The following is a 20,720-nucleotide window of genomic DNA, read 5'->3' as shown; positions in this document are numbered from 1 at the left end:
GAACTGTTGAGCTCAACGGGAACATTTGGGGGGTTAAGATATGCAAGATGTCTGAAACTTATTATGATTCATGTTAGTATCACATAAGTATCATTTAAAACAATCTGAACCAAAGCAACCTGATAAATGCACAGCTCTAAATGATAAAGGGAACACGTAATGGTCACAGTAAAACACCAAGTCAGTTCGACTTCAGGTTCATCAATCTGTCCATTTAGGAAGCCCAAGTGATTGTGAATGAATATCATGAGTTTTGGTCTGGGTCTCTCCTCATCCTTCCCGACTGAACCTTCTGAAGTTTCGTGTTCTGCTAGTGTCCTTTTCACTACCTGTAGCATGAGGCGGTCCCTGAAGTCCTATCAGGTAGCAGAGATAATCTAGCTCCTCCAGGATAGAACACCCAAACGTGCAGGAGCAAGAAGGTTTGTTGTGTGTTGTAGAAGAGCATCAACCCATCAGCAGGACTGGTATCGGCTCCTTTGTGCATGGAACATATACAGGTGTAGCTGGCCAATAGGGAACAGCCCTCCCAAAGATAAGAAGGGAAAAGATATTGTGATCAATTTGTCACATTTTTTTTATAATCGTCATTATTATTTTAAATCTATTAAATTAGACAAATTCAATAGAAACGTGGTCCTGCCTGCAGCCTCTGAATAGTGTAGTCCAATTATGTGCAGCGTCAAGACCTGTTTAATACAGTACACAGAGATTTCAGCCGGTTAGAAGTCGCCCACATCACTCAGATAGACTTTCATTAGAAGACGTTGTGTTTCAAAGTGCAGGCGCTGCAATCCCAGACAGCACACACACACACAAAGGCCCTGGGGCCCCACTCACTCGCTCAGAGCAACACAGTGATATGTGAGGAGCGTTACCATGAACAATCTGGTAAGTGAGTTTGTTGAAGAACAGTGGACACAGTTATAATACAAAGTTTCTCTCTGGTAACATCTGGTTACACAACCGATCAAGTGCTGTGTTTTATTTTAGTGTGTATTGATATAGTGTCTCCATTAACATCCATTCAGAGCAACAAACTGTTGAGGCTCAGCACCTAAACAAACAGCTCTGTCCATGGTCCTGAAACGATACTTTAACAATGTAGTTTTTTTAAATTATACTCTGAAACTTAACTTGGTGTTCAACTGATCAATAAAACAGGAGAAGCTGAGCTACTGGAAAACAAAGCTTCTGACAGGACATGGAGGAGAGTTCAACTGGTAGTGGACCTTGTTCCGATTCACATATCTGGAAGGCATTACATCTGTTGGCTGCCTGATGTCACTATAGTATATATACACACATACATGTATATATAAATAACAGTATAATAAAACTGTATAAATATTAACAGTTTCTAAATGTCACTTATATATTTTTGATATTTAAGACCAAATAGACTGATTAATAATTATACTATTTGAGGTTTTGATATAACATAACTACGAAATCTTGACATTGTAAGACATATTCTCTGAAAACGGCTGATGTGTTGAGCAGAGGATGTGAGCTCTCATTGACTCGGTGTGTGGCTCTTAAAAGAGCCGTTGTGTTGTTGAGCTGTTGGAAAGTGAGTTTATCCGCCGAAGCCGTACAGAGTGCGGCCCTGTCTCTTCAGAGCATACACCACGTCCATGGCGGTGACGGTCTTCCTCTTGGCATGCTCGGTGTAGGTGACAGCATCGCGGATCACGTTCTCCAGGAAAACCTTCAACACGCCGCGGGTCTCCTCGTAGATCAGACCGGAGATACGCTTCACTCCGCCACGGCGAGCCAGGCGGCGGATGGCGGGCTTGGTAATCCCCTGGATGTTATCACGCAGAACTTTGCGGTGACGCTTTGCGCCTCCTTTACCGAGCCCTTTCCCTCCCTTTCCTCGTCCAGACATCTTTCTTTAGTAAGATGAGATTTAGTGAATGGACTACTTCGCGGGAACCACAGCTATTCATGACCTGACTGAGGACCTGGTAGAAGACAGAGGCAGGCGTCTTCTTCCTCTGTGGATTATCATGGCCGCTGATAATTAAGTCTATGGTGCGTTGGCGCCTCCACAGGTTTGGATGTAGGACGGTGGATATTAAAGTCTGACACTTTATCAGTTTTGTGTAGCAGTAGGACTGTAGCACGTTTCCGTCAGGTAGGAATAGTGCCTGTGAAAAAGGCTTGGTTTAAAATAAGAGTAGCATTAGTACTGATTGTGGAAGTACTTAGTCAATGTATGAATATTGAGCAACCTTGAATGAAAAACAGTGGTCACACAAAGACTCCACGATTTCTCACTTAGCCCTCCTGTTATCCTCAAATTTAAATAGTTTATCCTTTGAGCCCTTTTGATCCAAGCTATTAAAACCCTCCATAACATTATTTGAATACAAATTGTAGCCTCAGTGGCCAAGTATGTATCCGAGTATAATGTCAAGTATAACATTATACTTAACATGTGACTATGTTCACCTGTCATTTGGCATCATTGGATACTGACCAGTTTTAAAAGCACCTCATGTATGTTTGAAAGTGTTGTTGATTACAACCTGACATTCTGCTGAATTCTGTTTAACTATATTCATCTGGTTTCATTTGCAGATATGGACATTGGATAAAATGCTCATGGCTTTGTGGGGGCATCCTTAACATTGTATTTTCATCCCCCGCAAACTGTAGCTGTCCGTCAACAACGACGGGGAGCTTGTCAACGTGTTTGTTTGTCCCGAATATGAGAAGAGCCGGTTTGGTCTAATTTCAACAAGTATTTATTAAGATAACGCCTTGTGAGTCTTCAGTAAGCATGCACCATCTCCAGACAAAACAACGCCTTACCCATCTGCCCTCCTGAAGCTGGGCCAGCTGCATGAACTCTGTGTGGAAGCTAAGGGAGGTATGCTTTAATATAAAAAGTTAAGTATGAGAACAAGTTAAAGTACAGCGTAATGAATGTCACAGATTCAAAGTTCTCACAGCAGGCATTATCAGACAGCTGCAAGTTTGAACAGCGATGTGACGCACACACATTTGAACCAGCTTCCAGATTAACACCAAGCAGCAAAGGTTACTAAAAGTCACCATGTGAGGGCTACATATTTCCCACATATTCTTCCCAAACTGCCCCTACCCCCACCCCCGTCTAACAAACTGCTTTTTGTTTAAAGTTGACTTTCATTGCCAGCTTCACAGACACGCACACATGGATAATATAGAATTCAGTCTTAACAAGCTCAACAAATTTCTGGTCAGAGTGAACATCTCTCAAATTTGTCTTTGCTTTCGTACCTTTGATACATGAGTTAAAAACTATGAGATCAAAAACAACACTGTTATTTTTGTTATGCTATGAGCTTTGATGGGGTGAGTGAAGGGCTGAGGAGTGTTTTTTTTTTTAAATCCGTGTTAGCATTTAAAGTATTGTGTGTTATAGTGTTTTTATATAAAGTAATATGTAAATAAAGTCTGTTTGAATGGTTAAAATGACATGTTTACATGCTACAATTTACACAAACACTTTCACATACTGCACACGTGTGTACATTCGTGATAAACACAGTGTTTGTTGACACTAAGGCCTTATTTTGTAATATGAATGTTTTATTGGCCATAAATATCTGAGAAGACTTGATCTATTGATCAATAGGTAACATATAATGACAGGTTAACAGAGATTTCTCACACACGGGTCAAATCGTTTTTCATTAACTTTTGTCATGTTAAAATGATTATTTTACACAAATAATGATCATCATAATATACATAAACATGTATCCCAGTGTTAATATGATGAGCAAAAGTTAGTATTTACTAAGTAGAGAAATTTCAAATTCCAGTAAAGCTTAAACATTTTCTGGAAAATACATGATGTAGCCTATTGACTTTTAGTATTTATTGAGAGAAATGTGCCACCATATTAATTTAATCCTTGCTTGAGGTGAATATTGACAAATTCAACATGGATATGAACTGGACCGCTACTGACTCTCCAGCATCCTCAGCATGAAACGTTCACAGCTCTGATAGGAAGTCTGGCTCAACTTCACCAGGAGCCTCGGCCATCAGCGGTGTGTTTGCTTCCTGCACAATTACTTGATTTTATTAAAAAGAGATCCTCAGTAGGTGCTTGTTTTCACTCGGTGTCTCTGAACAAACATGTGGAGCTGCTAGGAAACGGGTTTTGGTGGAGCTGTGGTGCTTTTGAACTCATTTTAGGAGAGAAACTAGTGGGAAAAGCCGCTGAGCAGTGCTGCTCACCGCGGTGAATGGCTCGTGTTTGGAGGCTCCACCGATCAAATGCAGAGAGCATCAGAGCTCTTCATGACTTCAATATGAAGACAAATAAGTCCGCTACCTGCTTCCTCACTGTCAGCCTCCAGCACCGCTCACCCACTGAGTTTTCACTCGTTTATCAGTGAAGCGAAAACACAAGTGTCTCGGCGTTCACACTGCACACGGGAGCCACGGCTCGACTGAGTCTCCACGGTTCTCATGGTGTGTTCAAGTACCGCCTCCCGATCAGGACTCTTCATCAGTCCGGTACCTCACTCCGATAGTTCGTCGTTGATCTATACGCAAAGAGAAAGATGGCAGAAGTCGCTCCAGCTCCAGCCGCCGCCAAGGTTAAAGCGGTCAAGAAGAAGGTCGTGAAACCGAAGACCGCCGGCTCATCGTGAAGGCCGTGTCCGCGTCCAAGGAGCGCAGTGGCGCGTCAGTGTCCGCCCTCAAGAAGGCTCTGGCTGCCGGCGGCTACGATGTGGAGAAGAACAATTCCCGCGTCAACACCACCATCAAGAAGCTGGTGGTCAGCGGGACCCTGGTCCAGACCAAGGGATCCGGGGCCACCGGCTCGTTCAAGATGAGCAAGAAGGTGGAGACCAAGGTCCAGAAGCCGGTGAAGAAGGCCGCTCCGAAAGCGAAGAAGCCCGCCGCAAAGAAACCCGCAGTGGCTAAAAAGCCCAAGTCGGCGGCAGCAAAGAAGCCAGCAGCCGCTACAAAGTCCCCGAAGAAGGTGACGAAAACAGCATCGGCCAAGACGCCCACCAAGAGCCCCAAGAAGGTGACAAAGAGCCCCAAGAAGGTGGTGAAGAAGGCCCCTGCTGCCAAGAAGTCCCCCGCGAAGAAGGTCGCCAAACCCAAAGCGAAGAAGGCAGCAGCCAAGAAGAAGTGAGCTGTCCTCACTGTGAAACATGTGCATCCTGGTAAAAGGCTCTTTTAAGAGCCACACACGTCTATCCATAAAGAGCTGTTTCCTAATCATTCATCACAACTTTCACTAAATATGTAGAGACAGAGTTCATAACTAAAGCGAGTCAAGTTAGACAGGAATATATTAAATGTCTTTCTTACAATGTTAAGATTTAGAAGTTGGTTCAAATTAAATAATATAACAAATAGCTTTAGACTGTGTGAAGGAGAGACAGACTTACTACTGACACACACACATACATCAAGTAAAATAATGTTAAGCGATATCCGTTCGAATTCATATACCATACTTATTAAATATTGTACCTTTGTTGTTATATTTATCGTAGTTTCCTTGTGTCTTTCCTTGCTAAATATATAAGTGACAGCTGCTTAGAAAAATGTCAATTTCGGCTTCACATCATATAACTGTGCTGTACTGCAGTAACATCAGGCAGCCAACAGATGGAGCTGCTCTCCAAATGATGTGAACCAGAACAACGTCCACTACCAGATGAACTCTCCTCCATGTCCTGTCCGAAGCTTTGTTTTCCAGTAGCTCAGCTTCTCCTGTTTTATTGCAGCTACTCGTTTGAGTCATAGAAATGAGCTCTGTAGCTGCATCAACTTGATCAGTGGCTGTTATTAAACTAAAGTATTGATGAACTGTTATCAGACACTGCAACACCAACAGAGGGAAAGTTATGTGGTTACATTTACTGACAGGGAGTATAGGGTTTTTCCAGGTGATGCTTTTTCTCAGATTTATGATTAAAACACTAAGTGAATTTTTCAGAGTATAATAAACAAATACTTAATTGTTTTAATCTTGTTCCAGGACCATGGACAGAGATGTTTGTTTTGTTTAGGTGCTGCACTTCAACAGTGTGATGTCCTGAATGGATGTTGTGGAGCAGAGTGCAGCCGCTTTACGCTTCAAGTCTGTGCAGAAACACACGTAGGTGAAAAATTAGATGACTGTATCTAGACAACTACACTAAAAAATATTGTGTTACCACAATTAAGGAAGTGTTGTCGACATTACTCATTCCATCTGTCATTCAAGCACATGAGAGAATGGTAATAAAACCATAATACATCTATGCATCTATACATCTATACATCTATGGTCAAGCAAAATAAATATATCATGTTGCTAAAATGATCTGTCTAATGTCTTAATACAAAAAGATTAACAAACAGACATTTACATGAATACTATACACGCACGGCCATTTAGAGCATATATAAATTCAAACAGAGCCACTACATGTGCTGCTAATCTTTTCTGACTGATTTTTTTTCTGACTGACCAATGACAGCTTTTCATGTCAGCTGACCTGCCTCATTATATTCAAATAGAACCCTGAGCCTGAGGCGCAACTCGGTGAAGGACAGATGTAGTTATTAGTTGAGTTCCTGATCGTCATTATTGCTTAAATTATTATATAATTAATGTATGTTCGGTGTGTTTGAGCAGGTTTGTATGACATAAATGGCTGTGCGTGTGCATGTCTCTAAAGACGGCAAAGTATTATGATCCGGCCTCATCAGCTCACCTGATGAGGCCAAAGCTATTTGAGTTCAGTGAAGAAGAGCCTGAGAAGTTGTGCATGCTGGATCACTGTTAGGTTTACTGGGGCACTTTAATACAGCAGAGGACCTGGTCAATGTTTCGATTGAAAACCTCTCATGTGAAACACGTCTATAATCCCACATTAGACCTGACACATACAGCACCTAACTTTTAAAAAACTGACTTTACAGCTTCATTAAAACTATCATCACGAGTTATTAATTATGAAAACAAGTTAGTAATAATTGTAATAAATAATTATCACTACCTCTTCCCCAAGATTTGCATCATGCAGAATGTGAGATGTTGAAGGGTACATTTAATCTGTTATAGCCACAATAGTTTATTTTTCATTTGACAAATACTAACATGTGTCGTTTGTGCATTTATACTGTTAATCTTTACAGATACAGGCATGTTCCTTTAATGCCGTGGATCCATGTACATTAGGCATATTGAAATTTGAAGAACGTATTATTTATATCAAGATTCCAGATGAGCACTGGTTCCCTCACTCACTGACAGGAACATCTGACACATCAAAACTATTCCAATATTGACGCTAAAGTGCAATCATAAATCATCCCTAAATGACGTTGGTGTGTGAAGAGTTTTGCTCTTTAGAGGTGAGTATGTGGCTCTTAAAAGAGCCTTTGTGTCGGTGGTTTCCAGCAGCTTTACTTTACTTGGACTTGGGGGCCTTCTCGGTCTTCTTGGGCAGAAGAACAGCCTGGATGTTGGGCAGCACGCCGCCCTGAGCGATGGTCACTCCGCCCAGGAGTTTGTTGAGCTCCTCGTCGTTGCGGACGGCCAGCTGCAGGTGGCGGGGGATGATACGGCTCTTCTTGTTGTCGCGGGCGGCGTTTCCAGCCAGCTCCAGGATCTCAGCGGTGAGGTACTCCAGCACAGCCGCCAGGTAGACGGGGGCGCCGGCACCAACGCGATGTGCGTAGTTGCCTTTACGCAGCAGCCTGTGAACACGACCGACGGGGAACTGGAGCCCAGCGCGGGAAGAGCGAGTCTTTGCCTTCGCTCTGGCCTTGCCGCCGGTTTTGCCTCTGCCAGACATATTGGATGTAGATCGTTTCCTAAGACACGTCAAGATAAACGTTAGTTACGTATTGTAACTCTAGATTCTATGAGTATAGGCGCAGCCCTTTAAGGCTATCGCTAGTGGGTTTATCCCTCGCGCATGCGCAGCACTGAAAACTTTAGTCCACGCCCACCAACGGTGGGCCCCGCCCCGGTCTCACCTGCATAAATTGGGGTGAGACCGGCCGCTCGCTTCCCTACTAATAGCTTTTTCTTCAGCCATAGAGGAAAACCGGTGAGGCCCAAGACTTAAAGGGCTGCGCCTATACTCATAGAATCTAGAGTTACAATACGTAACTAACGTTCTATATCGTATAGGCTTCGCCCTTTAAGGCTATCGCTAGTGGGTTAAAGGCGAAGCTCGATGTTGTCCATGCCTCACTGGGTCTGTACAGTACCACAAGCATAAACACATCTGCCTAATAACCATCAACCATTCCAGACGTCGTGATGGAATAATGTAAAATATTCCAATACGGAATGGTCAGGAAAGACTACTGCTGTAAGACGTGGCAGACGAAAGTTACGCACTGTAACAGTCCAGCAAATACAGAGTAGAAATCAAACGTCTCTCCCCATCTCCAAAGATGGAAGGGAGAACGTCATACAGAGGCATCCAATAATCCATCACTCTGACAAAACACTCAGTACAGAGTGAGTCATGGAGAAACGGGAAACATCCCGCAGATAAAAGCGGATGAAGGAACAGGGAGAAGACCAGGAAGCTGCAGTGCAGATATCTTCTACCGTCATTCCTCCATGCAAAGCCGCCGAGGAAGAAATTCCTCTGGTGGAATGTGCTCTGATGCTCTGTGGGGGGTCCATGCCCGATGAAATGTAAGCCTGTGAAACGGCCTCACAAAGCCAGTGAGACAGGCGCTGTGCCGACAGAGGGAGCCCTTGAGAATGCTCCCTGTAATGCACAAACAGACGCTGAGAACGTCGCACCATGGCCGTGCGCGCAACATAACATGCCAGTGCGCGCACAGGACAGAGAAGATGGGAAGTTTCCTCTTCCTTTGAATTGTGAGGGGGTGGGAAAAACCCCTCCAAAGTGATCACCCTGGATCGGAAAGAGCTTGTGATGGTTTTAGGTGTAAAAGCAGGATTAGGGCGTAGAATAGCCGAGCTGCCATCTCCTTGGATCCGAAGACATGAGGGTGCCACAGAGAGAGCAGATAAATCACTAACCCTCTTTGCAGATGTCAAAGCCAACAACAAAGCTGTTTTGACTGACAACAATTTAAGTGGAATTTGCTCCAATGGTTCAAATGGAGCTTTCACCAAAGCACGTAAAACCAGAGCTAAATCCCACTGAGGGGCCAAGGAACGTGACACTGGCCTGTCTCTTCTTACTCCCCTCAGGAAACGCTTTGTCAGAGGATGACTGAACACTGTTCTGCCACCGAACCCCTCATGACAGGAAGAAATAGCAGCAGCGTATGTCTTCACCGTGCTGAAAGCCAAATTCCTATCCATCAAAAGCTGGAGGAATGACAACACCTGAGGCAGGGGACACACCGTGGGATCCAGACTCCTGTCTACACACCAACGCTGAAAAGCGCTCCATTTGGATGTGTATGAAGCTCTGGTTGAGGCGGCCCTGGCGCCCTGGATAGTGCGCACAACATCTTGAAAGAGACCCTGCCTCTCTAAATGTTCCCGTTCAGCGGCCAGGCCCACAGACGCTGACCTATCATCGGGTAATTCCTGATCGCTCCTCCTGCCTGAGAGAGAGCGTCTCCGCGCCACGGAAGTTCCCATGGCAACCCTGATATCAGCCGTTGCAGACATGGAAACCATGACGCGCCTGTGCGCTCCGGAGCCACGAGGATGGCTGACAGCCGTTCCTCCCGTACACGATCCAAGAACCGTGGGATCAATGGCCCCGGTGGAAACGCGTAAAGAAGCATCCTGGGCCACGGCCGATGCGCTAACGCATACACTACCAGCGGAGGATTGTCCCGCACGCTCAGAGAAAACCACAGAGCGCACTGTGCGTTTCCGCGAGAGGCGAACAGATCCACCTCTGCTTTGCCGAACCTGTTCCAAATCTGAATCACCAGTTCGGGATGAAGGCTCCAATCCCCATGTCGAGGACCTCCCCTTGACATGATGTCCGCTCCCGTGTTCAAAACACCGGGAATATACACTGCCCTGACTGACAGGAAGTGTGTGTGTGTCCACAGCAGCAGCCGCCTCGCTATGTTCAGCAGCTGCACGGAGCGCACTCCTCCTTGGCGATTTATGTAGGCTGCTGTCGCCTTGTTGTCTGTGCGGACCAGGATGTGTTGATCCCGCAACAGTGGCGCAAAATGCTGGAGTACTTTCCACACCGTGAGGAGCTCCAGTGCGTTGATGTGGAGAGACATGTGGGCTGGCCACTGTCCTCCCACCACTTGTGACAGACACGTTCCCCCCCATCCCGAGAGAGATGCGTCTGTGAACACTGAAATGTGTGATGCAGCTCTTCCCAGCGGCACTCCCGCTGACAGTGTGCGGGGATTCTTCCAGTGGATTAGATCTGCGTTCACTGAGGGAGGAACGGCAACCATGCGTCTTCGCTGACGCACAGGATCGACGTGCAGACGAATGAACCATCTCTGCAGACGTCTCATGTGTAACAGACCCAGGGGCACTACCACGTGAGCTGCTGACATCATGCCCAGCAGGCGCATGACAGAGAGAACTGTCACAACATTGGGGGGCGTGACGCGCCGAAGAAGAGCTGTCAAAGCCTCTGATCGCTGCTGTGAGAGCCGCGCTCTCATGCTGACGGAGTCTAACTCCACCCCCAGATACGTCACGACCTGGGCGGGTAGAGCGGAGCTTTTCTTCCAGTTGATTGTGAAGCCCAGGCTCGACAAATGACACACCAGTGTTTTTGTCTGTAGCGCAGCTTCCTCCCTGGAGCGAGCTAATAATAGCAGGTCGTCCAGGTAGAATAGCACTCTCATCCCTGTCCTGTGTAACGGCTCCAGCGCCGTCTCCACACACTTGGAGAAAGTGCGAGGAGCCAGGGAGTAACCGAACGGCAGGCGGTTGTACTGATACTGTATCCCCTGGAATGAGAAGCGCAGATATCTCCTGTGCTTCGAAACGATCGACACGTGGAAATATGCGTCCTTCAGATCTATGGAGGTGAACCAGTCTCCCTGGTGAACACACTCCAACACTTGTTTGATCGTGAGCATGTGAAACCGCCTCTCCATGATCGACTTGTTGAACAGAGACAGGTCGAGGATGGGTCTCACTCCTCCCGTTTTTTTCGGGACCAGGAAATAACGGGAGTAAAAACCCTGTGTCTCCTCTCCCTGGGGAACTTTGGAAATTGCATTTTTCCTCAAAAGTTCCCGTAGCTCTAACTGAAGAGCGAGACAATGTTCCTGAGATGACAGGATTGTTTCCACTATCCCGTTGAATCGCGGCGGGGGGGAAGCAAACTGCAGAGTGTAACCTCGGCTCACAATCCTGTCCATCCATTTGTCCATCAAACATACGCGCTGCCACTCTGAGTAATGCTCTGAGAGGGGGCGCGCACTTGCTTGGTGCTCTGTGGTTGTCATGGTGACGAGCCAAGCCAGAGCCCTGACCGCCGTTGTTCGCATCGGAGGACTCTCCGGAACAACCCATGGGGGGCTCACAGCGAAAGGGCTGAGCAGAAGCCCCCGGGGCACACAGGCTCTCAACTGCACTTGCGGTCAGACGCTGACACGGGGAAGACGTGTCGATGTCAGAGAATGGTCGATTAAGATGTCCTTTTATTATACAAGGCTCCTGAACGCATCTCTTATGTGCAGTCAAACCCTCGCTCCTCGAGAGAGGAGGACGGGAGACGCTGAGTGCAGATACAGTTTGTGTGCCGTCCATACGAGGCGTTGAGACGGCGCTCGATGGCTCATGGTCACACTTACTGTTAGCAGAAACATGTGAGGGGGAACACTCTGTCTTTGTAACAGAGGAGATGTACTGACTTAATGTCGTGAGTCTGTGCCGTGGATCAACGGACAGCTCACACAGTGTGGGGAATGTGTGTGAAACAGTGGCCGCAGAGCCAGCGGACTCAGGGGCAGACTGTTTAGAGGATTTGTTCTTCTGGGGAACATTTTTTTGTTTTATTACAAAACTCCCCTTGAACTCGACACACATATTCCCCCCCGAATGTCAGAATCTCTTCCCCTGTTTCCTGGGGGGTTCCTCCGGTGGGTTGGACCAGGTACAGGCCGGGCGCCGATTCTTCCACCGAGGATTCTGTCGTTCAGCTGGCGGGCCCGCCCGAGGAGGAGGAGGTGGGGGCTGGGCAGTCGAAGCAGGGGGGCGAGATGCTGACGCCACGGCTGTGGCGGGGCGTCTTGACCGCTGGTAAGAAGGAGCCCGGTGGTCTCGCCGGGGATCCTGTGGACGAGAAACTCGAGACAGGTGTCTCCGGAACCTGTCGGCCTCATCTGCTGTTTTCTGCATCTCTTCGAGCGCCGTCTGCAGCCGAGGCCCGAAGAGTCCGTCCGGACTAATCGGCGCCTCCAGGAGGTCCTTCCTCAGCCCCTCCGGGAGGTTGGAGCGCTCCAGCCAGACACCTCGATGAACGAGCGTCTGCCATGATGAGATGCGGGAACCCGCCACCGCGATGGACGCACCCAAGGTCTGGAGCATGCGGGTGGCCTCGGTCAGATCCTCCGCTCTATCAGCCAGGAGGTGTGGCTCTAGAGACATGGAGTGTAACCAGTGGGACAGTAACACTACATTGTTAGCTGCTGCCACTGTCTGGACGGCGCACTGGTGTGAGCGGTCCGCCAGTCTCGTCATCGTCTGGCCCGAGCGGATTCACCTTCACGCCGAAGACAGCGGCCAAGCTCGGCTCTAAAGGAGGCACAGGTGGGAACCCATCCTGGGAAATCCCCGCCACTCTTGTGAAGGGGGTGTAAGAGAGGACCGGGGACTTCAATTTCCCAGGCTCCTCCGCTGATCGGGCCATGTAATCCTGGAACCCCGGGAAACAAGACCAGCACGCGTCCTGCCGGGGCCGACGTGCCGGTGCGACGACACCGATGAGGTTATCTGGCGTAGGCGCGACCTGCGGAAATGGCACCGACAGCTGCCTGGAAGTCGCCGCCTTCTCAATCATTGCTGGCATCAGCTGCACGAGGGCACCAATGCCCGAAGGCTGAGCGGACACCGGAGTGTCTGTGTAGTCCGACCCCTCGGTCCCGAGGGGGGAACCTACGGGAGGATAATGCTCTTCAGCTCCGGGAGCGGAGTCGGCTGACTCCGGTCCACGATCATTATTAAAAAAGTCGATGGCTTCGTCCAGCCTAAAAGCGCGCTGCGAGGCGAACCCTTCGCCGTCCATCTCAGCGTAAGCCTCAGCTCGTCTGCGTCTCTCTGACTCCTCGAGGAGTTTGCAGAAGGCGCAGTTAGCTCCGGGGGTGAGCGCCCGACCGGCGTGTTCCGGGCCGAGGCAGGACTCGCAGCGCGGGTGGAGGTCATCGGACATTATGTACCCGGTTCGGCATTCCGGGCACAGGCGAATGTTGGAAGTAGTGTGCTGCTTCATGGCTGAAGAAAAATGGGAAGCGAGCGGCCGGTCTCACCCCAATTTATGCAGGTGAGACCGGGGCGGGGCCCACCGTTGGTGGGCGTGGACTAAAGTTTTCAGTGCTGCGCATGCGCGCGAGGGATGAACCCACTGGCGATAGCCTTAAAGGGCGAAGCCTATACGATATAGAACAACGGCGGTCAGGGCTCTGGCTTGGCTCGTCACCATGACAACCACAGAGCACCAAGCAAGTGCGCGCCCCCTCTCAGAGCATTACTCAGAGTGGCAGCGCGTATGTTTGATGGACAAATGGATGGACAGGATTGTGAGCCGAGGTTACACTCTGCAGTTTGCTCCCCCCCCCCCCCCCCCGCGATTCAACGGGATAGTGGAAACAATCCTGTCATCTCAGGAACATTGTCTCGCTCTTCAGTTAGAGCTACAGGAACTTTTGAGGAAAAATGCAATTTCCAAAGTTCCCCAGGGAGAGGAGACACAGGGTTTTTACTCCCGTTATTTCCTGGTCCGAAAAAAACGGGAGGGGTGAGACCCATCCTCGACCTGTCTCTGTTCAACAAGTCGATCATGGAGAGGCGGTTTCACATGCTCACGATCAAACAAGTGTTGGAGTGTGTTCACCAGGGAGACTGGTTCACCTCCATAGATCTGAAGGACGCATATTTCCACGAGTCGATCGTTTCGAAGCACAGGAGATATCTGCGCTTCTCATTCCAGGGGATACAGTATCAGTACAACCGCCTGCCGTTCGGTTACTCCCTGGCTCCTCGCACTTTCTCCAAGTGTGTGGAGACGGCGCTGGAGCCGTTACACAGGACAGGGATGAGAGTGCTATTCTACCTGGACGACCTGCTATTATTAGCTCGCTCCAGGGAGGAAGCTGCGCTACAGACAAAAACACTGGTGTGTCATTTGTCGAGCCTGGGCTTCACAATCAACTGGAAGAAAAGCTCCGCTCTCCCCGCCCAGTTCGTGACGTATCTGGGGGTGGAGTTAGACTCCGTCAGCATGAGAGCGCGGCTCTCACAGCAGCGATCAGAGGCTTTGACAGCTCTTCTTCGGCGCGTCACACCCCCCAATGTTGTGACAGTTCTCTCTGTCATGCGCCTGCTGGGCATGATGTCAGCAGCTCACGTGGTAGTGCCCCTGGGTCTGTTACACATGAGACGTCTGCAGAGATGGTTCATTCGTCTGCACGTCGATCCTGTGCGTCAGCGAAGAAGCATGGTTGCCGTTCCTCCCTCAGTGAACGCAGATCTAATCCACTGGAAGAATCCCCGCACACTGTCAGCGGGAGTGCCGCTGGGCAGAGCTGCATCACACATTTCAGTGTTCACAGACGCATCTCTCTCGGGATGGGGGGGAACGTGTCTGTCACAAGTGGTGGGAGGACAGTGGCCAGCCCACATGTCTCTCCACATCAACGCACTGGAGCTCCTCACGGTGTGGAAAGTACTCCAGCTTTTTGCGCCACTGTTGCGGGATCAACACATCCTGGTCCGCACAGACAACAAGGCGACAGCAGCCTACATAAATCGCCAAGGAGGAGTGCGCTCCGCGCAGCTGCTGAACATAGCGAGGCGGCTGCTGCTGTGGACACACACACACTTCCTGTCAGTCAGGGCAGTGTATATTCCCGGTGTTTTGAACACGGGAGCGGACATCATGTCAAGGGGAGGTCCTCGACATGGGGATTGGAGCCTTCATCCCGAACTGGTGATTCAGATTTGGAACAGCTTCGGCAAAGCAGAGGTGGATCTGTTCGCCTCTCGCGGAAACGCACAGTGCGCTCTGTGGTTTTCTCTGAGCGTGCGGGAGCGTGCGGGACAATCCACCGCTGGGAGTGGACGCGTTAGCGCAACAATGATGGCGCCACGAACGGCTGCCACGGTGTGTTGGTGCGCACTTCTGTGTTTGTTTTTAGTATTTAATTCTGTTAATTGCGACCCAACTCGGATTACTTTCACGATGGACGAGCTTCTTAACATCAGGGACACAACACCATCTGATTTATGTCCCAACTTTCTCGCATCTTCCGTGGATTTAGTTGATTTACTGGTCAAAGGTGCGGTGCTCCTCGGCCACGCAGCGAGACTGAGGCGGAGACGGAGAGGAAAGCGCGCTGGGGCTCTGGTGCGCTTCAGGGAGAGAGGATTTCGCTCATCACTCCCGTGCATTCTCCTCTCTAATGTCCGCTCGCTGTGCAATAAGATGGACGAACTGCGCCTTCTCATCCGGACAAATAGAGACTTCTCCCTCTCTTCTGTATTCTGTTTTACTGAATCGTGGCTGACCGAAGCCACACCGGACTCCGCCGCACAGCTGACCGGCTTTCAGCTGTTACGCGCGGACCGCGACCCGATCCTCTCACGCAAGGCAAAAGGCGGAGGGATTTGTTTTTATATAAACCAGGGCTGGTGCAGCGACGTGAAAGTCATTTTACAGTCCTGTTCTCCGGACCTGGAAACTTTTTTCATCACCTGCAGACCGTTCTACTCTCCCCGGGAATTCACCTCTTTCATCCTGGCTGGAGTCTACATCCCCCCGCAAGCTGACGTGCGCGAGGCTCAACGACAACTCGCTGAGCAGATACTGGGAGTGGAGAGAAGGAGAGAGAACACATATTCCCCCGTTATTGTCCTTGGGGACTTTAATAAGGGGAACTTATCTCAGGAGCTCCCAAAATATAAACAGTTAATTAAATGCCCGACCAGGGGGGAGAACACCCTGGATCACTGCTACAGCACCATCAGCAAGGCTTATCATGCAGTCTCCCGCGCTGCCCTGGGTCTGTCCGACCACGCTCTCATTCACCTGATCCCGGCTTACAGACAGAAACTCAAGATTTCTAAACCTGCTGTGCTGAGATCAAAGAACTGGAGCAGCAGAGAAGCTGTGGAGGAGCTGCGTGACTGCCTTGAAAACACAGACTGGGACATTTTTAGAACTGCCACTTACAGCCTGGACGAATATACAGATGCTGTGACGTCCTACATCAGCTTCTGTGAAGACCGATGTATTCCAACACGCACCAGGGTGTGTTATAACAACGACAAGCCCTGGTTCACAGCAAAACTCAAACAGCTTCGTTTGGAGAAAGAGGTGGCCTTCAAGAGTGGGGACATGGATAGGTTCAGACTAATTAAATACTCGTTTGGCAAGGAGATTAAGGAGGCCAAACGACTGTATTCAAAGAAGCTGGAACAACAGTTTGCAGCCAACGACTCCTCGTCAGTCTGGAAAGGCCTTCGGGTGATCACCGGCTGCAAGACCAAATCCCCCCACTCTGTGGAAGACTTGAGACTTGCCAACGATCTGAATGACTTTTATTGTAGATTCGATAGACCCTCTCAAACCCCCCCCGCATCTATCACACCTCTTCGCCCCAGCCTGGACAAAGACACTAGCCCCCCCCACAAAATGGCCCCAGACTGCCCCATCACCTCCATCCCCCCCTTCACACCTCTCTCAATTCAGGAGAGAGATGTAAATAAGCTCCTGAAGAAACTGAACCCCCGCAAGGCAGCTGGACCAGACGCTGTCTCCCCCTCTACACTGAGGCACTGTGCGGATCAGCTTTCTCCATTGTTCACGGACATTTTCAACACCTCACTGGCTGAATGTGTTGTACCCGCCTGCCTGAAAACATCCACCATCATCCCCGTTCCCAAGAAGCAGAGGATCACAGGCCTTAATGACTACAGACCAGTCGCCCTGACCTCTGTAGTAATGAAGACCTTCGAGCGACTCGTGCTGACCCACCTCAAAACTATAACCAACCACCTCCTCGACCCGCTGCAGTTTGCCTACAGAGCCAACAGGTCCGTAGACGATGCAGTCAACATGGGACTCCACTTCATCCTCCAGCACCTCGACTCCCCCAGCACCTACGCCAGGATCTTGTTTGTGGACTTCAGCTCCGCATTCAACACCATCTCTCCAGCTCTTCTCCGGGACAAGCTGACCCAGCTGAGCGTGCCTGACCCCACCTGCAGGTGGATCACCAACTTCCTGACCGACAGGAAGCAGCGCGTGAGGCTGGGGAAGCTTGTCTCTGACACCCGGACCATCAGCACTGGAGCCCCTCAAGGTTGTGTGCTCTCTCCTCTCCTCTTCTCCCTCTACACCAACAACTGCACCTCCAGCCATCCCTCTGTCAAACTCCTGAAGTTTGCCGACGACACCACCCTTATTGGATTAATTTCCAATGGGGACGAGGCCGCCTACAGAGAGGAAGTTAACAGCCTGGCTTCCTGGTGCAGCCAGAACCACCTGGAGCTGAACGCTTCAAAAACTGTAGAGATGGTGGCAGACTTCAGGAGGAGCCCAGCCCAAACCGCCCCCCTCACCATGTGCGACTCCCCAGTTAAAACAGTGGAGTCATTCAGATTCCTGGGGACGATCATAGCACAGGACCTGAGGTGGACGGAGAACATCACCTCCATCACCAAGAAGGCCCAGCAGAGGATGTTCTTCCTGCGGCAACTGAGGAAATTCAGCATGCCGCGGAAAGTGATGGTTGAGTTCTACACAGCCATCATTGAGTCCATCCTCACCTCATCCATCACCGTTTGGTTCGCTGCCTCCACTGCCAAGGACAAGGGCAGACTGCAGCGGATCATTCGGTCAGCTGAGAAGGTCATCGGCTGTGACCTGCCGGCTCTCCTAGACCTGTTCCACTCCAGGACCAGAAAGAGAGCAGGCAAGATCATCGCTGATCCTTCCCATCCCGGTCACCACCTGTTCCAGAGACTTCCATCTGGGAAAAGGTTCCGGGCCGTCAGGACTAAAACCTCGCGTCACCTGAACAGCTTTTTCCCCATGGCAGTGGGGCTCACAAACAAGCCCCCCCCATCACACTGACTCTGCTGACCCCCCCCCCCCCCACCCTCGCACATAATTTATAACACTACATTATTGGCACTACCACCAATCTTTGCACCTTAAAACCGCACAAAACACATTTACTGTATATATTATTTTTTCGATATTGTTGTTTTTTATATTGATGTTTATATTGCTCTATATTGTTGTTTTTATATTGTTGTTTGTAAAGTGCACCAACCACACCAAGGCAATTTCCTGTATGTGAAAATATACAAGGCAATAAAAAGAATTCTGATTCTGATTCTGATTCTGATCGGCCGTGGCCCAGGACGCTTCTTTACGCGTTTCCACCGGGGCCATTGATCCCACGGTTCTTGGATCGTGTACGGGAGGAACGGCTGTCAGCCATCCTCGTGGCTCCGGAGCGCACAGGCGCGTCATGGTTTCCATGTCTGCAACGGCTGATATCAGGGTTGCCATGGGAGATTCCGTGGCGCGGAGACGCTCTCTCTCAGGCAGGAGGAGCGATCAGGAATTACCCGATGATAGGTCAGCGTCTGTGGGCCTGGCCGCTGAACGGGAACATTTAGAGAGGCAGGGTCTCTCTCAAGATGTTGTGCGCACTATCCAGGGCGCCAGGGCCGCCTCAACCAGAGCTTCATACACATCCAAATGGAGCGCTTTTCAGCGTTGGTGTGTAGACAGGAGTCTGGATCCCACGGTGTGTCCCCTGCCTCAGGTGTTGTCATTCCTCCAGCTTTTGATGGATAGGAATTTGGCTTTCAGCACGGTGAAGACATACGCTGCTGCTATTTCTTCCTGTCATGAGGGGTTCGGTGGCAGAACAGTGTTCAGTCATCCTCTGACAAAGCGTTTCCTGAGGGGAGTAAGAAGAGACAGGCCAGTGTCACGTTCCTTTGCCCCTCAGTGGGATTTAGCACTGGTTTTACGTGCTTTGGTGAAAGCTCCATTTGAACCATTGGAGCAAATTCCACTTAAATTGTTGTCAGTCAAAACAGCTTTGTTGTTGGCTTTGACGTCTGCAAAGAGGGTTAGTGATTTATCTGCTCTCTCTGTGGCACCTTCATGTCTTCGGATCCAAGGAGATGGCAGCTCGGCTATTCTACGCCCTAATCCTGCTTTTACACCTAAAAGCATCACGAGCTCTTTCCGATCCAGGGTGATCACTTTGGAGGGGTTTTTCCCACCCCCTCACAATTCAGAGGAAGAGGAAACTTCCCATCTTCTCTGTCCTGTGCGCGCACTGGCATGTTATGTTGCGCGCACGGCCCCGGTGCGACGTTCTCAGCGTCTGTTTGTGCATTACAGGGAGCATTCTCAAGGGCTCCCTCTGTCGGCACAGCGCCTGTCTCACTGGCTTTGTGAGGCCGTTTCACAGGCTTACATTTCATCGGGCATGGACCCCCCACAGAGCATCAGAGCACATTCCACCAGAGGAATTTCTTCCTCGGCGGCTTTGCATGGAGGAATGACGGTAGAAGATATCTGCACTGCAGCTTCCTGGTCTTCTCCCTGTTCCTTCATCCGCTTTTATCTGCGGGATGTTTCCCGTTTCTCCATGACTCACTCTGTACTGAGTGTTTTGTCAGAGTGATAGATTATTGGATGCCTCTGTATGACGTTCTCCCTTCCATCTTTGGAGATGGGGAGAGACGTTTGATTTCTACTCTGTATTTGCTGGACTGTTACAGTGCGTAACTTTCGTCTGCCACGTCTTACAGCAGTATTCTTTCCTGACCATTCCGTATTGGAATATTTTACATTATTCCATCACAACGTCTGGAATGGTTGATGGTTATTAGGCAGATGTGTTTATGCTTGTGGTACTGTACAGACCCAGTGAGGCATGGACAACATCGAGCTTCGCCTTTAACCCACTAGCGATAGTCTTAAAGGGCGAAGCCTATACGATATAGAACGTTAGTTACGTATTGTAACTCTAGATTCTATGAGTATAGGCGCAGCCCTTTAAGTCTTGGGCCTCACTGGTTTTCCTCTATGGCTGAAGAAAAAGCTATTAGTAGGGAAGCGAGCGGCCGGTCTCACCCCAATTTATGCAGGTGAGACCGGGGCGGGGCCCACCGTTGGTGGGCGTGGACTAAAGTTTTCAGTGCTGCGCATGCGCGCGAGGGATAAACCCACTAGCGATAGCCTTAAAGGGCTGCGCCTATACTCATAGAATCTAGAGTTACAATACGTAACTAACGTTTTGCCTCTGCCAGACATATTGGATGTAGATCGTTTCCTAAGACACGTCAAGAGAAACTGTGGTGAAAAGCTTGATCACTCCCCTATCTATACGCGGATCGAGCGGGACGGTTCATGCCAGACCAACCAGAATAGAAGCCTCCAGCAGAGCAGCGGGGGATGGCCGACCCCTTTGTCGAACAAAGAGTACCCTAGGAGGAGCCTATCCCCGATCTGAAGCAGCGTCACCATTTCAGGGCTGGCTCCGCAGTTTAAAAGCAGAGTGTCTCTCTACCG

General features: G+C 49.5%; 3 protein-coding genes and 1 pseudogene across 8 annotated transcripts in view; 2 read left to right on the top strand and 2 right to left on the bottom strand.

Moving 5' to 3' along the window:
* LOC128431095 (histone H4) overlaps positions 1-6,218 on the bottom strand; it is a 317,773-nt gene extending 311,555 nt beyond the window's left edge. Inside the window, exons 1-2 of one of the 5 annotated variants that reach the window (XM_053417319.1) lie at positions 1,593-1,891; positions 311-573 (exon numbers count right to left, since the gene is read on the bottom strand). In XM_053417319.1, the coding sequence (XP_053273294.1) occupies positions 456-573; positions 1,593-1,891 (417 nt within the window). In that variant the 3' untranslated portion in view covers positions 311-455. Of the gene's footprint in view, positions 1-310; positions 574-1,579; positions 1,892-2,584; positions 2,597-4,612; positions 4,622-6,209 lie in introns of those variants that run through there. The other 4 variants (XM_053417322.1, XM_053417323.1, XM_053417321.1 and 1 more) reach the window with 4 other exon arrangements.
* LOC128431094 (uncharacterized) overlaps positions 1-20,720 on the top strand; it is an 870,493-nt gene that overhangs the window by 843,095 nt on the left and 6,678 nt on the right. The window lies entirely within an intron of this gene.
* Positions 4,569-5,513, top strand: LOC128431100 (histone H1-like; annotated as a pseudogene).
* LOC128431107 (histone H2A) lies at positions 6,995-20,654 on the bottom strand. 2 transcript variants are annotated; one of them, XM_053417333.1, is made up of 2 exons: positions 20,450-20,654; positions 6,995-7,801 (listed from the first exon to the last, which is right to left on the bottom strand). In XM_053417333.1, exons 1-2 carry the CDS (start codon positions 20,460-20,462, stop codon positions 7,428-7,430), a joined length of 387 nt encoding a protein of 128 aa, XP_053273308.1. In that variant the 5' UTR covers positions 20,463-20,654; the 3' UTR covers positions 6,995-7,427. The 2 variants fall into 2 exon arrangements, with proteins under 2 accessions (XP_053273308.1, XP_053273310.1); XM_053417335.1 differs by lacking the exon at positions 20,450-20,654 and having other exon boundaries at positions 6,995-7,628; positions 7,734-7,814.

The sequence above is a fragment of the Pleuronectes platessa genome, chromosome 24 (assembly GCF_947347685.1).
Source record: "Pleuronectes platessa chromosome 24, fPlePla1.1, whole genome shotgun sequence".
NCBI lineage: Eukaryota > Metazoa > Chordata > Actinopteri > Pleuronectiformes > Pleuronectidae > Pleuronectes > Pleuronectes platessa.
Note: the sequence above shows the minus strand (reverse complement) of the source record. Positions and strands in the feature narration are given on the sequence as shown.